The sequence below is a fragment of the Tachyglossus aculeatus genome, chromosome 6 (assembly GCF_015852505.1).
Source record: "Tachyglossus aculeatus isolate mTacAcu1 chromosome 6, mTacAcu1.pri, whole genome shotgun sequence".
In the NCBI taxonomy this organism is placed as follows: Eukaryota; Metazoa; Chordata; class Mammalia; order Monotremata; family Tachyglossidae; genus Tachyglossus; species Tachyglossus aculeatus.
The window spans coordinates 4,861,857-4,875,910 of NC_052071.1; the positions used below are offsets into that span (position 1 = coordinate 4,861,857).

The 14,054-nt window shown below is 56.5% G+C and overlaps 1 protein-coding gene across 3 annotated transcripts in view; it reads left to right on the plus strand.

Moving 5' to 3' along the window:
- Positions 1-2,477: 2,477 nt before the first annotated feature.
- Positions 2,478-14,054, plus strand: part of NLGN3 (neuroligin 3) — a 41,318-nt gene continuing 29,741 nt past the window's right edge. For 2 of the 3 annotated variants that reach the window (XM_038748327.1, XM_038748328.1), the window contains exons 1-2: positions 2,478-2,541; positions 4,791-5,344. In XM_038748327.1, the coding sequence (XP_038604255.1) occupies positions 5,239-5,344 (106 nt within the window). In that variant the 5' untranslated portion in view covers positions 2,478-2,541; positions 4,791-5,238. Of the gene's footprint in view, positions 2,542-4,790; positions 5,345-5,664; positions 5,725-14,054 lie in introns of all 3 variants that reach the window. The other variant, XM_038748326.1, reaches the window with a different exon arrangement.

The window sequence follows — 14,054 nt, forward strand, 5'->3', positions numbered from 1 at the left end:
GCTTAGAACAGTGCTTGGCACGTAGTAAGCGCTCAACAAATGCCATCATTATTATTACAGTCAGCCCTTAACAAATACCATCATTATTATTATTATTGTAACACCCCCAGCGCTTAGCACAGTGCTTGGCACATAGTAAGCGCTCAACAAATCCCATCATTATTATTATAGTCAGCGCTTAACAAATACCATCATTATTATTATTATTGTACCCCCCCTCAGCGCCTAGAACAGTGCTTGGCACATAGTAAGCGCTCAACAAATCCCATCATTATTATTATAGTCAGCGCTTAACAAATCCCATCATTATTATTATTATTGTATCCCCCCAGCGCTTAGAACAGTGCTTGGTACATAGTAAGCGCTCAATAAATCCCATCGTTATTATTATAGTCAGCGCTTAATACCATCAGTGTTATTATTATTGTATCCCCCTCTCAGCGCTTAGAACAGTGCTTGGCACATAGTAAGCGCTCAACAAATCCCATCATTATTATTATTATAGTAAGCGCTTAACAAATACCATCATCATCATTATTATTATTGTATTCCCCCCCCCCCCAGCACTTAGAACAGTGCTTGGCACATAGTAAGCGCTCAACAAGTCCCATCATTATTATTATAGTCAGCGCTTAACAAATAACATCATTATTATTATTGTATCCCCACAGCGCTTAGAACAGTGCTTGGCACATAGTAAGCGCTCAACAAATCCCATCATTATTATTATCATTGTATCCCCCCAGCGCTTAGAACAGTGCTTGGCACATAGTAAGCACTTAACTAACACCATGAGGATGATCTCCCCAGTGCTTAGCGCAGTGCCCGGCACATAGTGAGCGCTTAACACACTCCCACTATTATTGATTATTCTCCTCAGCGCTTAGCACAAGGCCTAGCACATAGCGCTTAACAAATCCCATCACGACGATGCCATCCCCAGCGCTTAGCACAGTGCCCAGCACGTAGTGAGCGCTCAACAGACACTACCACTATTATTGATTATTCCCCCCAGCGTTTAGCGCAGTGCCCGGCACATAGCGCTTAACACACTCCCATTGTTACTGATTGTTCTCCTCAGCGCTTAGCACAAGGCCTAGCACATAGCCAGCGCTTAACAAATCCCACCATGAGGATGATCTCCCCAGCGCTCAGCACAGTGCCCGGCACATAGTGAGCGCTTAACAGACGCCATCACCGTTAGGGAAGCAGCGTGGCTCAGTGGAAAGAGCCCGGGCTTTGGGAGTCAGAGGTCACGGGTTCAAATTTCGACCCTGCCGACTGTCAGCTGGGTGACCCTGGGCAAGTCACCGCACTTCTCTGGGCCTCAGTTCCCTCATCTGTAAAATGGGGATGAAGACTGGGAGCCCCCCGTGGGGCAACCCGATCACCTCGTATCCTCCCCAGCGCTTAGAACAGTGCATTGCACATAGCGCTTAACAAATGTCATTATTATTATTATTATTATTGATTATTCTCCCCAGCGTTTAGTGTGGTGCCCATCACATAGCGCTTAATACCATAATGATGATGCTCTCCCCAGCGCTTAGCGCAAGGCCTAGCACATAGCCAGCGCTTAACAAATCCCACCATGACGAAGCCGTCCCCAGCGCTTAGCACAGTGCCCGGCACATAGTGAGCGCTTAACAGACGCCACCGCCGTTATTGATTCTTCTCCCCAGCGTTTAGCGCGGTGCCCATCACATAGTCAGCGCTTAATACCATGATGATGATGATGATGCCGTCCCCAGCGCTTAGCGCAAGGCCTAGCACATAGCCAGCGCTTAACACATCCCACCATGAGGATGCCGTCCCCAGCGCTTAGCACAGTGCCCGGTACGTAGTGAGCGCTTAACAGACGCCACCACCGTTATTGATTCTTCTCCCCAGCGTTTAGTGCGGTGCCCATCACATAGTCAGCGCTTAATACCATCATGATGATGATGATGACGCTCTCCCCAGTGCTTAGCGCAAGGCCTAGCACATAGCCAGCGCTTAGCACAGTGCCCGGCACATAGTGAGCGCTTAGCAGACGCCACCGCCGTTATTGATTCTTCTCCCCAGCGTTTAGCGCGGTGCCCATCACATAGTCAGCGCTTAATACCATGATGATGATGATGATGATGCTCTCCCCAGCGCTTAGCGCAAGGCCTAGCACATAGCTAGCGCTTAACAAATCCCACCATGAGGATGATCTCCGCAGCGCTTAGCACAGTGCCCGGCACGTAGTGAGCGCTCAACAGACGCCCCCCCCCGTTGCTGATGATTCCCCCCCCGCCCCCAGCGCTTGGCGCAGCGCCCAGCACAGAGTGAGCGCCGCCCCAGTGCCAGGGCGCCCCCGGCGCGCTGAGCGCGGGGCCGGGCACGTAGTGAGCGCCCTCCCCCTCCGCCCCCCGCGTCCCCTCCCCGGCCGGCCCCTGCGCGTGCCCGCGCGGCCCGGCGCGCTCCCGGTGCGCATGCCCGCGTCGGGGGCCGCGGGTGGGAGCGGAGCGGAGCGGAGGCGGCATGGCCGGGCCCGCTACAACGCCACCCCCGGAACAGGTCGGCGCCCCACCCCCTTACAACGCGGCCTCCCCTCTCCTCTCCTCTCCTCTCCTCTCCCCACAGCGCTCCATCCCCCCGCCTCCCTCCTCCGCCGCCGCTTCCCCCTCTTCTCCCTCCACCGCGGCCCCTCCGCCTCCCTCCACCGCGGTCCCCTCTCCCTACACCGCGGCCTCCCCTGTCTCCCTCCCTACACCGCGGCCCCCTCTCCTTACACCGCTCCTCCGCCTCCCTACACCGCGGCCTCCCCTGTCTCCCTCCCTCCACCGCGGTCCCCTCTCTCTCCTTACACCGCTCCTCCGCCTCCCTACACCGCGGCCTCGTCTCCCTATAACGCGCCTGCCATCCGGGCGCCCTCCCTCCCTATACCGCTCCCCCCACCCCCCCCCACACACAGAGGCGCCTCTCTCCCTCCCTATACCGCTCCCCCAACACACACACACACACACAGACACACACACACACAGACACACAGGCGGCTCTCTCCCTCCTTACACCGCGCCCTCCTCTCCTCCCTCCCTATAACGCTCCCCCTCGCCCTAGGCTTCTCTCCCTCCTTATCCCGCTCCCTCCCTTAGACCGCTTCCCTCCTTTTAGGCCTCTCTCCCTCCTTATACCGCTCCCCCCCCACCACACAGACACACACACACACACACACACACACAGAGGCGCCTCTCTCCCTTCCTATACCGCTCCCCCAACACACTGACACACACACACACACACACAGACACACACACACAGAGGCGGTTCTCTCCCTCCTTACACCGCGCCCTCCTCTCCTCCCTCCCTATAACGCTCCCCCTCGCCCTAGGCCTCTCTCCTTCCTTATCCCGCTCCCTCCTGCCCTCCCTCCCTCCCTTAGACCGCTTCCCTCCTTTTAGGCCTGTCTCCCTCCTTATACCGCGCCCTCCCTCTCTAGACCAATTCCCTCCCTCTTGGCCGCCTTCGCCTCTCTCCCTCTCTATAACGCTCCCCCTCCCTCTAGGCCTCTCTCCCTTCTTATACCGCTTCCTCCTGCCCTCCCTCGACCTCTTCCCTCCTTCTGGGCCTCTCTCTCTCTCTCTCCTTATACCGCGCCCTCCTCCCTCTATACTGCTTCCCCTCCCTCTAGGCCTCTCTCTCTCCTTATACCGCGCCCGCCTCCCCCAGGCCTCTCTCCCTCCTTATCCCGCTCCCTCCTGCCCTCCCTCCCTCCCTCTCTAGACCGCTTTCCTCCCTCTAGGCCTCTCTTCCTTTCTATACCGCGCCCTCCTCTCCTGCCTTTCTGTCTATAACGCTCCCCCTCGCCCTAGGCCTCTCTCCCTCCTTATACCGCCCCCCCGGGCAGCCCTCCTTCCCTCCCTATACCGCTCCATCCTCCCCCCCCCCCGACACACACACACAGACACACACACGCAGACAGCGCTCCCCCCCCCTCCTTATAGCGCCCCAGGCCCGCCCCCTCCCTCCGTACCCCGCTCCCACCGCCCTCCTTCCCTTTCCCGCCCCATCTCCCAGCGGTCGGTGCCCTCCCTGTACCGCTCCAGGCCCCCTCCTATGGGCAGGCCTTTCCTCCCTCCCAATAATAATAATAATAATAATGAGGGTATTTGTTAATCACCCACCCACCCCCCGCGGCGGCCCTGCCCCCCTCTGTACCGCTCAATCCCCTCCCCCTCCCTCCTTATACCGCTCTGGTCCCCCCAACCGCCCCTCCCTCCATCCCTCCATCCCTGCATCCCTGCATCCCCCCACCCTTCCCGGCATCCCCCGGGCCTCGGGGGGTCGGGGGGGACTGGGGGTGGGGGGGCCTTTCGGGGGGCCCTGGAGGGGGGAGGGGAGGGGGTTAACGGGGGGGAGGGGGCGGGCGCTGCGGCGGCGGCGGCGGCGGCGGCCCTGAATGAGCGGGTCTGTGCCCCGGGGTTGCCATGGAGACGGTGAATGGGGGATTGTGTGTGTGTGTGAGTGTGAGTGTGTGCGACCCCTCCCCCATTTCTCCCTGGTCGCCCGGGCCCCCCCCCCCTTAAAGGGGACGCGCCCCCTCCCCTCCCACCCCCATCCCGCCCGAGGAGAGGGGGCGTCCCACACCCCCGCGCTTAGAGCGGCGCCCTGATAAATGCCATCATCATCTCTGGGAGAGGAGGGAGAGAGACCCCCCCCCCCCACGCCCAGCCCCCGGGGAAGGGGGGCTTCCCCAATTGAGGGGGGGCCGGGCCGCCCTCCGGGACCTCTCAGAGCCCCCTCCCCGTGTCCCGTCCCCCCCGCAGGTGTGCCCGCCGGACCCCCGAGAGCCCAGGCGAGCCGTGCCCCCCGCCCCGGCCCGGCCATGAAGGGGCCGTGACGCCGACGAGGAAGGACGCCGACGAGGACGCCGACGCGGCCCCCCCCGAGGCCGGACCATGCGCCCCGCGAGCCCCCCCGCCCGCCCCGTGGGCGCTGGGCCTGGCGCTGGGCCTGGCCCTGGGCGTCAGCGGCCAGGCCCCGGCGCCCACCGTCAACACCCACTTCGGGAAGCTGCGGGGCGCCCGGGTGCCGCTGCCCAGCGAGCTCCTGGGCCCCGTGGACCAGTACCTGGGGGTGCCCTACGCCGCGGCCCCGACGGGCGAGCGGCGCTTCCTGCCCCCCGACCCGCCCCCGTCCTGGTCGGGCATCCGGAACGCCACGCACTTCCCGCCCGTCTGCCCGCAGAACATCCACACGGCCGTGCCCGAGGTCATGCTGCCCGTCTGGTTCACCGCCAACCTGGACGTGGTGGCCACCTACATCCAGGACCCCAGCGAGGACTGCCTGTACCTCAACGTCTACGTGCCCACCGAGGATGGTGAGTCGGGCCGGCCCGCCGCCGCCGCCGCCGCCCCGCCGCATGTGCCCGCTGTGCCCCGTGGCATGCTCCGGCCTGGGCCGGGGTGGGGGGGGACGCTTCCGCGCTCGCCCCGCCGCTTCTGCCATCTCGGCCCGGTGCCCCCCGCCCCCGGGGTGGGGTGCCAGCCGAGGGTGCCCCCCGCCAGGTGAGTGGCAGCCCCCGGGGTGGGGGCGGAGCAGAGCGCCCGCCCCCGGGGCCCGCGGAGGACGCATGCCCCCCGCCCCCCGCCCCGGCTCCGGAGCCTCCTGTTATTCTTTAGTTTTCCGTTCATTTTGCAGTAAAGCGGATTTCCAAGGAATGCGCCCGAAAACCCAACAAGAAAATATGTAGGAAAGGAGGTAGGTAGCGGGGGGGGGCGACGGGGAGGGCGAGACAGACGGAGGGAGGAGGCAGCCCCCCTCTCGCCCCCGAGACCACCCTTTTGGGCCGAAGGCCAAGGAGCAGGACGGGACCGGGCCCGGCCGTTTTACTCCCAGCGTCCTTCGCTCCGGGATCCTCGACTCCCGGCATCCTTCGCTCCGGGCCTCTGACCTGACCGGAGGGATCCCGGCATCCTTCAGTCCGGGTCTCTGACCGGACCCGGGAGGGTTGGGGGGGCGGTGGTGGTCCCAGCATCCTTCGCTCCGGGGTCCTCAACTCCCAGCATCCTTCACTCCGGGTCTCTGACCGGACCCGGAAGGGTTGGGGGGCGGCGGTGGTCCCAGCATCCTTCGCTCCGGGGTCCTCAACTCCCAGCATCCTTCGCTCCGGGCCTCTGACCAGACCGGAGGGATCCCGGCATCCTTCACTCCGGGTCTCTGACCGGACCCGGGAGGGTTGGGGGGCGGTGGTGGTCCCAGCATCCTTTGCTCCGGGGTCCTTAACTCCCAGCATCCTTCGCTCCGGGCCTCTGACCTGACCGGAGGTATCCCGGCATCCTTCACTCCAGGTCTCTGACTAGACGTGGGCGGGGGCGGTGGTGGTCCCAGCATCCTTCGCTCCGGGGTCCTTAACTCCCAGCATCCTTCACTCCAGGCCTCTGACCGGATCAGAGGGATCCCGGCATCCTTCGCTCCACAGGTCTTTTACTCCCAGCATCCTTCGCTCCGGGCCTCTGACCGGACCTGAGGGTTCCCGGCATCCTTCACTCAGAGTCTGACCAGACCGGAAAGAATCCCGGCATCCTTCGCTCCACAGGTCTTTTAATCCCAGAATTCCTTCGCTCCGGGCCTCTGACCGGACCAGACCGGAGAGAGTCCCAGCATCCTTCACTCCGGGTCTTTTTCTCCCAGCGTCCTTCACTCCGGGTCTCTGACCAGACTGGTGGAAGTCCCAGCATCCTTCGCTCCGGGTTCTTTTTTACTCCCAGCGTCCTTCACTCCGGGTCTCTGACCGGGCCAGAGGGTTGTCCCAGCATCCTTCGCTCCGCATCTTTTACTCCCGGCATCCTTTGCTGCGGGTCCCTGACCAGACCAGAGAGTCCCAGCATCCTTCGCTCCGGTCTTTTACTCCCAGCATCCTTCACTCCGGGTCTCTGACCAGACTGGTGGAAGTCCCAGCATCCTTCACTCCGCATCTCTTACTCCCAGCATCCTTCACTCCGGGTCTCTGACCAGACCGGAGAAGGTCCCAGCATCCTTCGCTCCGCATCTTTTACTCCCGGCATCCTTTGCTGCGGATCTCTGACCAGACCGGAGAGTCCCAGCATCCTTCGCTCCACATCTTTTACTCCCAGCATCCTTCACTCTGGGTCTCTGACCAGACCAGACCGGAGAGAGTCCCAGCATCCTTTGCTCCGGGTCTTTCACTCCCAGCATCCTTCACTCCGGGTCTCTGACCAGACTGGTGGAAGTCCCAGCATCCTTCACTCTGGGTCTCTGACCAGACCAGATCGGAGAGAGTCCCAGCATCCTTTGCTCCGGGTCTTTCACTCCCAGCATCCTTCACTCCGGGTCTCTGACCAGACTGGTGGAAGTCCCAGCATCCTTCACTCCAGGTCTCTGACCAGACTGGAGAAAGTCCCAGCATCCTTCGCTCCGCATCTTTTACTCCCGGCATCCTTTGCTGCGGGTCCCTGACCAGACCGGAGCAGGTCCCAGCATCCTTCGCTCCACATCTTTTACTCCCAGCATCCTTCGCTCTGGGTCTCTGACCAGACCAGATCGGAGAGAGTCCCAGCATCCTTTGCTCCGGGTCTTTCACTCCCAGCATCCTTCTCTCCGGGTCTCTGACCAGACTGGTGGAAGTCCCAGCATCCTTCACTCCGGGTCTCTGACCAGACCGGAGAAGGTCCCAGCATCCTTCGCTCCGCATATTTTACTCCCAGCATCCTTTGCTGCGGATCTCTGACCAGACCAGAGAGTCCCAGCATCCTTTGCTTTGGTCTTTTACTCCCAGCATCCTTCACTCCGGGTCTCTGACCAGACTGGAGAAGGTCCCAGCATCCTTTGCTCCGAATCTTTTACTCCCAGCATCCTTCACTCCGGGTCTCTGACCAGACTGGTGGAAGTCCCAGCATCCTTCGCTCCGGGTCTCTGACCAGACTGGAGGGGTTCCCAGCATCCTTCACTCCATGTCTCTGACCAGACCAGAGGGTTGTCCCAGCATCCTTTGCTCCGGGTCTTTTACTCCCAGCATCCATCACTCCGGGTCTCTGACCAGACCGGAGTGGGTCCCAGCATCCTTCGCGCCACATCTTTTACTCCCAGCATCCTTCACTCTGGGTCTCTGACCAGACCGGAGAGAGTCCCAGCATCCTTTGCTCCGGGTCTTTCACTCCCAGCATCCTTCACTCTGGGTCTCTGACCAGACCAGACCGGAGAGAGTCCCAGCATCCTTTGCTCTGGGTCTTTCACTCCCAGCATCCTTCACTCTGGGTCTCTGACCAGACCAGACCAGAGAGAGTCCCAGCATCCTTTGCTCCGGGTCTTTCACTCCCGGCATCCTTCACTCCGGGTCTCTGACCATACTGGTGGAAGTCCCAGCATCCTTCGCTCCAGGTCTTTTCCTCCCAGCATCCTTCACTCCGGGTCCCTGACCAGACCGGAGGGGTTCCCAGCATCCTTCACTCCATGTCTCTGACCAGACCAGAGGGTTGTCCCAGCATCCTTCACTCTGGTCCTTTTTCCTCCCAGCATCCTCCGCTCCGGTCCTTTTTCCTCCCGGCATCCTCCGCTCCGGGCCTCCGACCAGGCCGGAGGCCGGGAATCAATGCACCCCGTCGAATCGCGGTGTCGATGGAGCGCTTCCTAGGCGCCCCGTGCAGAACGCTGTACTGAGCGCCGGGGCGAGGACGCTGTGACGGGCCGGAAGAGCCCAGGTCACCAGGCCGCCGCCCCCACGCCAGGACCGCGGGCCTCCGATGGGAGGCTGCCCGGCGGGCGGTGTCCGGAGAAGCAGCGCGGCCTAGCGGGTAGAGCCCGGGCCTGGGAGTTAGGAGGTCCTGGGTTCTAATCCTGCTTCCGCCCCTTTGCCGTGTGTCCTTGAGCGAGTCGTTTCCCTTCTCTGGGCCTCAGTTCCCTCCCCTGGAAAATGGGGGTGGAGACCGAGCCCAACCCGCTCCGCCGCGGCGCTCAGCACAGAGCCCGGCGCCTGGTGGGCGCTTAACGAATACCACCATCATCATTATCTATTGGGCGCCGAGGAGAGGACGCTACGACCGAGTCGGCCGACACGTTTCCCCGCCTGTCGTTCTGGGTTCGGGTCCAGCCGGGGTCAACCGGTCGATCCGTGATAGACGATAGCCGGAGGCCGCTCTCCCCTCCGTCCCCCCGGCCGGAGGCGTCCAGTTGGGTCTCCGGGGGCGTACGGACACTGCCCACCTCCTCCTCCCGCACGTGTGGCCGGTGGCGTCCTCCTCCTTCCCCCAGCCCGGGACCACCCTGTGTCTCCCCCATCTTTCCAAAGCCCCATAAGTGGGTGGGCACCCCCCCGGGACCCCCGTCGGAAATAGGGCCTCTCCGGCAGTGGGTATTTATTAAGCGCCTACCGTGGGTAGAACGCTGTTTTGAGCGCTTGATCGTGGTATCGGTTCAGCGCTGACTGTATTCCTGAAGCGCCTACTACGTGCCAAGCAGCGGGGCTCAGCGGAAAGAGCCCGGGCTTTGGAGTCAGTGGTCGTGGGTTCGAGTCCCGGCTCCGCCGATTGTCAGCCGGGTGACTTTGGGCGAGTCACTGCACTTCTCCGGGCCTCAGTTCCCTCATCTGGAAAATGGGGATTAAGACTGTGAGCCCCCCGTGGGACAACCTGATCACCTTATAAATGCCCCAGCGCTTTGAACTGCTTTGCACATTGTAAGCGCTTAATAAATGCCATCATCATCATCATTATTATTATTATTATTTGGAGTTGGTGGTCATGGGTTCAAATCCCAGCTCCGCCACTGGTCAGCTGGGTGACTTTGGGCAAATCACTTCACTTCTCTGGGCCTCAGTTCCCTCATCTGGAAAATGGGGACTGTGAGCCCCCCGTGGGACAACCTGATCACCTTGTATCCGCCCCCAACGCTTAGAACAGTGCTTGGCACATAGTAAGCGCTTAATAAATGCCATCATTATTGTTATTAAAGAGCCCGGGCTTTGGAGTCCGAGGTCACGGGATCAAATCCCGGCTCCGCCAGTTGTCAGCTGTGTGACTTCGGGCGAGTCACTTCACTTCCCTGGGCCTCAGTTCCCTCATCTGGAAAATGGGGATGAAGCCTGTGAGCCCCCCGTGGGACAACCTGATCGCCTTGTAACCTCCCCAGCGCTTACAACAGTGCTTGGCCCATAGTAAGCGCTTAATTAATCATCATCAATCGTATTTATTGAGCGCTTACTATGTGCAGAGCACTGTACTAAGCGCTTGGGAAGTACAAATCGGCAACATATAGAGACAGTCCCTACCCAACAGTGGGCTCACAGTCTAAAAGGCTGTGAGTCATTAATGCCATTATTAATGCCATTATTATTATTATTATTTGTGAAGCAGTGTTCCGATCACTTAGCTGCGGTATCGGCGAAGCGCTTACTACGTGCCAGGCGCTGTACTAAGCTCCAGGGCGGAGACCAGCGAACCGGGTTAGATTCGGTCCCGGTCCCAGGTGAGGATCACCGTCTCCGTCCCCATTTCACGCTAGGGAGAGGACGGCAGAGGGGTTTTACGCGACCCCCGCCCTCCAGGGAGCGTCCAGTCTACTGTGTGTGCAGAGCACTGTGCTGAACGCTCGGGAGAGGACGAGAGAATCAGGGGGAATCACGGGGGGAATTCATTACAGGGCTCTGCACACAGTAAGCGCTCAATAAATACGATTGATGATGATGATGATGATAGACGGAGAATCAAAGGGAAAGAAGTCACGGGAGGGGAATCAGAGAGAATATATGCACCTGTATATATGTTTGTATATATTTATTACTCTATTTATTTTACTTGTCCAATTTATGTGTGCGGAGCACTGTACTAAGCGCTCGGGAAGCCCACGTCGGCAACAGATAGAGACGGTCCCTCCCCGACAACGGGCTCGCAGTCTAGAAGGGAGGGAGACAGACGGCAAAACGGAAAAGTAGACGGGGGTCAACGCTTTCAAAATAAATAGAGCTATATACACAACATTAATATAATAAATAGAGTAAATATATTAATAATGATGGTGTTTGTTTAGCGCTTACTATGTGCCAAGCACTGTAGTAAGCGCTGGGGGAGATACAAGGTAATATATCATTTGAAAGCGCTTAGTACAGTGCTCTGCACACAGTAAGCGCTCAATAAATACGATTGATGACGATGATGTAGAATTTTAAAGACAGTCTAATGGTGGGGGACGGGCTCCATGTGGGGCTCACAGTCTTCATCCCCATTTTACAGATGAGGTCACTGAGGCCCGGAGAAGTGAAGTGACTGGCCCAAAGTCACGCAGCTGACAAGTGGCGGAGCCGGGATTTGAACCCATGACCTCTGATTCCAAAGCCCGGGCTCTTTTCCACTGAGCCACGCTGCTTCTCCAATATAAGATATAAGGTATACAGTCACACACAGCCACATTTATAATGATAATGATGGCATTTGTTAAGCGCCTACTTTGTGCCAAGCACTGTTGCAAGCACTGGGGTAAAGAGATACGCTTACATATAATAATAATAATAATAATAATAATAATAATGGCATTTGTTAAGCGCTTACGGTGTGCCAAGCACTGTTCCAAGCACTGGGGTAAAAAGACATACACTTATATATAATAATAATAATAATGATGATGGCATTTGTTAAGCGCTTACTGTGTGCCAAGCACTGTTCCAAGCACTGGGGTAAAAAGAAGACCTACACTTACATATAATAATAATAATAATAATGGCATTTGTTAAGTGCTTACTGTGTGCCAAGCACTGTTCCAAGCACTGAGGTAAAAAGAAGACATACACTTATATATAATAATAATAATAATAATGACGATGATGATGATGATGGCATTTGTAAAGCGCTTACAGTGTGCCAAGCACTGTTCGAAGCACTGGGGTAAAAAGAAGACATATACTTATATATAATAATAATAATAATAATGGCATTTGTTAAGCGCCTACTGTGTGCCAAGCACTGTTGCAAGCACTGGGGTAAAAAGAAGAGATACACTTACATATAATAATAATAATAATAATAATAATAATAATGGCATTTGTTAAGCGCTTACGGTGTGCCAAGCACTGTTCCAAGCACTGAGGTAAAAAGACATACTTATATATAATAATAATAATAATAATGATGATGGCATTTGTTAAGTGCTTACTGTGTGCCAAGCACTGTTCCAAGCACTGGGGTAAAAAGAAGACCTACACTTACATATAATAATGATAATAATGGCATTTGTTAAGTGCTTACTGTGTGCCAAGCACTGTTCCAAGCACTGAGGTAAAAAGAAGACATATACTTATATATAATAATAATAGTAATAATGATGATGGCATTTGTTAAGCGCTTACTGTGTGCCAAGCACTGTTCCAAGCACTGGGGTAAAAAGAAGACATACACTTATATATAATAATAATAATGATGATGATGATGATGGCATTTGTAAAGCGCTTACAGTGTGCCAAGCACTGTTCGAAGCACTGGGGTAAAAAGAAGACATATACTTATATATAATAATAATAATAATAATAATGGCATTTGTTAAGCGCTTACTGTGTGCCAAGCACTGTTCCAAGCACTGGGGTAAAAAGAAGACATACACTTATATATAATAATAATAGTAATAATGATGATGATGGCATTTTTTAAGCGCTTACTGTGTGCCAAGCACTGTTCCAAGCACTGGGGTAAAAAGAAGACATACACTTATATATAATAATAATAATAATAATGATGATGATGGCATTTGTTAAGCGCTTACTGTGTGCCAAGCACTGTTCCAAGCACTGGGGTAAAAAGAAGACATACACTTATATATAATAATAATAATAATAATGATGGCATTTGTAAAGCGCTTACGGTGTGCCAAGCACTGTTCCAAGCACTGGGGTGAAAAGAAGACATACACTTATATATAATAATAATAATAATAATAATAATAATAATAATAATGATGGCATTTGTTAAGCGCTTACTGTGTGCCAAGCACTGTTCCAAGCACTGGGGTAAAAAGAAGACATATACTTATGTATAATAATAATAATAATAATAGTAATAATGATGATGATGATGATGGCATTTTTTAAGCACTTAACGGTGTGCCAAGCACTGTTCGAAGCACTGGGGTAAAAAGAAGACATACACTTATATATGATAATAATAATAATAATAATAATGATGATGGCATTTGTTAAGCACTTACTGTGTGCCAAGCACCGGGATTAAAAAGAAGACGTACACTTATATATAATAATAATGACGATGATGATGGTATTTGTTAAGCCCTTACTGTGTGCCAAGCACTGTTCTAAGCGCTGGGGAGGTTACACGGTGATCGGGCTGTACCACAGGGGGCTCACGGTCTTCATCCCCATTTTCCAGATGAGGGAATTGAGGCCCCAGAGAATAATAATAATAATAATGATGGCATTTTTTAAACGCTTACTATGTGCAAAGCCCCGTTCTAAGCGCTGGGGAGGTTACAAGGTGATCAGGTGGTCCCACGGGGGGCTCCCGGACTTCATCCCCATTTTCCAGATGAGGTCACTGAGGCCCAGAGAAGTGAAGCGACTTGCCCCAAGTCACCCAGCTGACAGTTGGCGGAGCCGGGATTTGAACCCGTGACCTCCGACTCCGAAGCCCGGGCGCTTGCCACTGAGCCACGCTGCTTCTTGGGGCGCTCAGTAAATACGAATGGATGAAGGAGCGCCGGCGCGCCTTTCCCCCACCCCGTAGGGCCTAGTGACCCCTTCCCCTGGGGGGAGCGTCACGGAGTCGGGTCGCCCAAGGTCAAAGGTCAGAGGGGTCAAGGGGGGTCCGGGGGGCCAAGTCGAGGTGGAGCTGGGGGGCGCGCGGAGGGGTGGGGGGGTCTTCCGGGAGATGATCGCTCAGGGCGGCAGCCCCCCTGGGGTCAGAGGTCAAGGGTTGGAGGTCAAGCTGGCTCGCTTCATGGGGCAGCCGCCCCTCCGGGGTCAGAGGTCAGAAACCTGCGGGGGGGGCGGGGGGGGGTCAGAGGCCTCCTCGCCCAGTCCGACGGCGATCCATCCAGCGATCGATGGTCCTGATTGATTGTACTAAGCGCTCAGT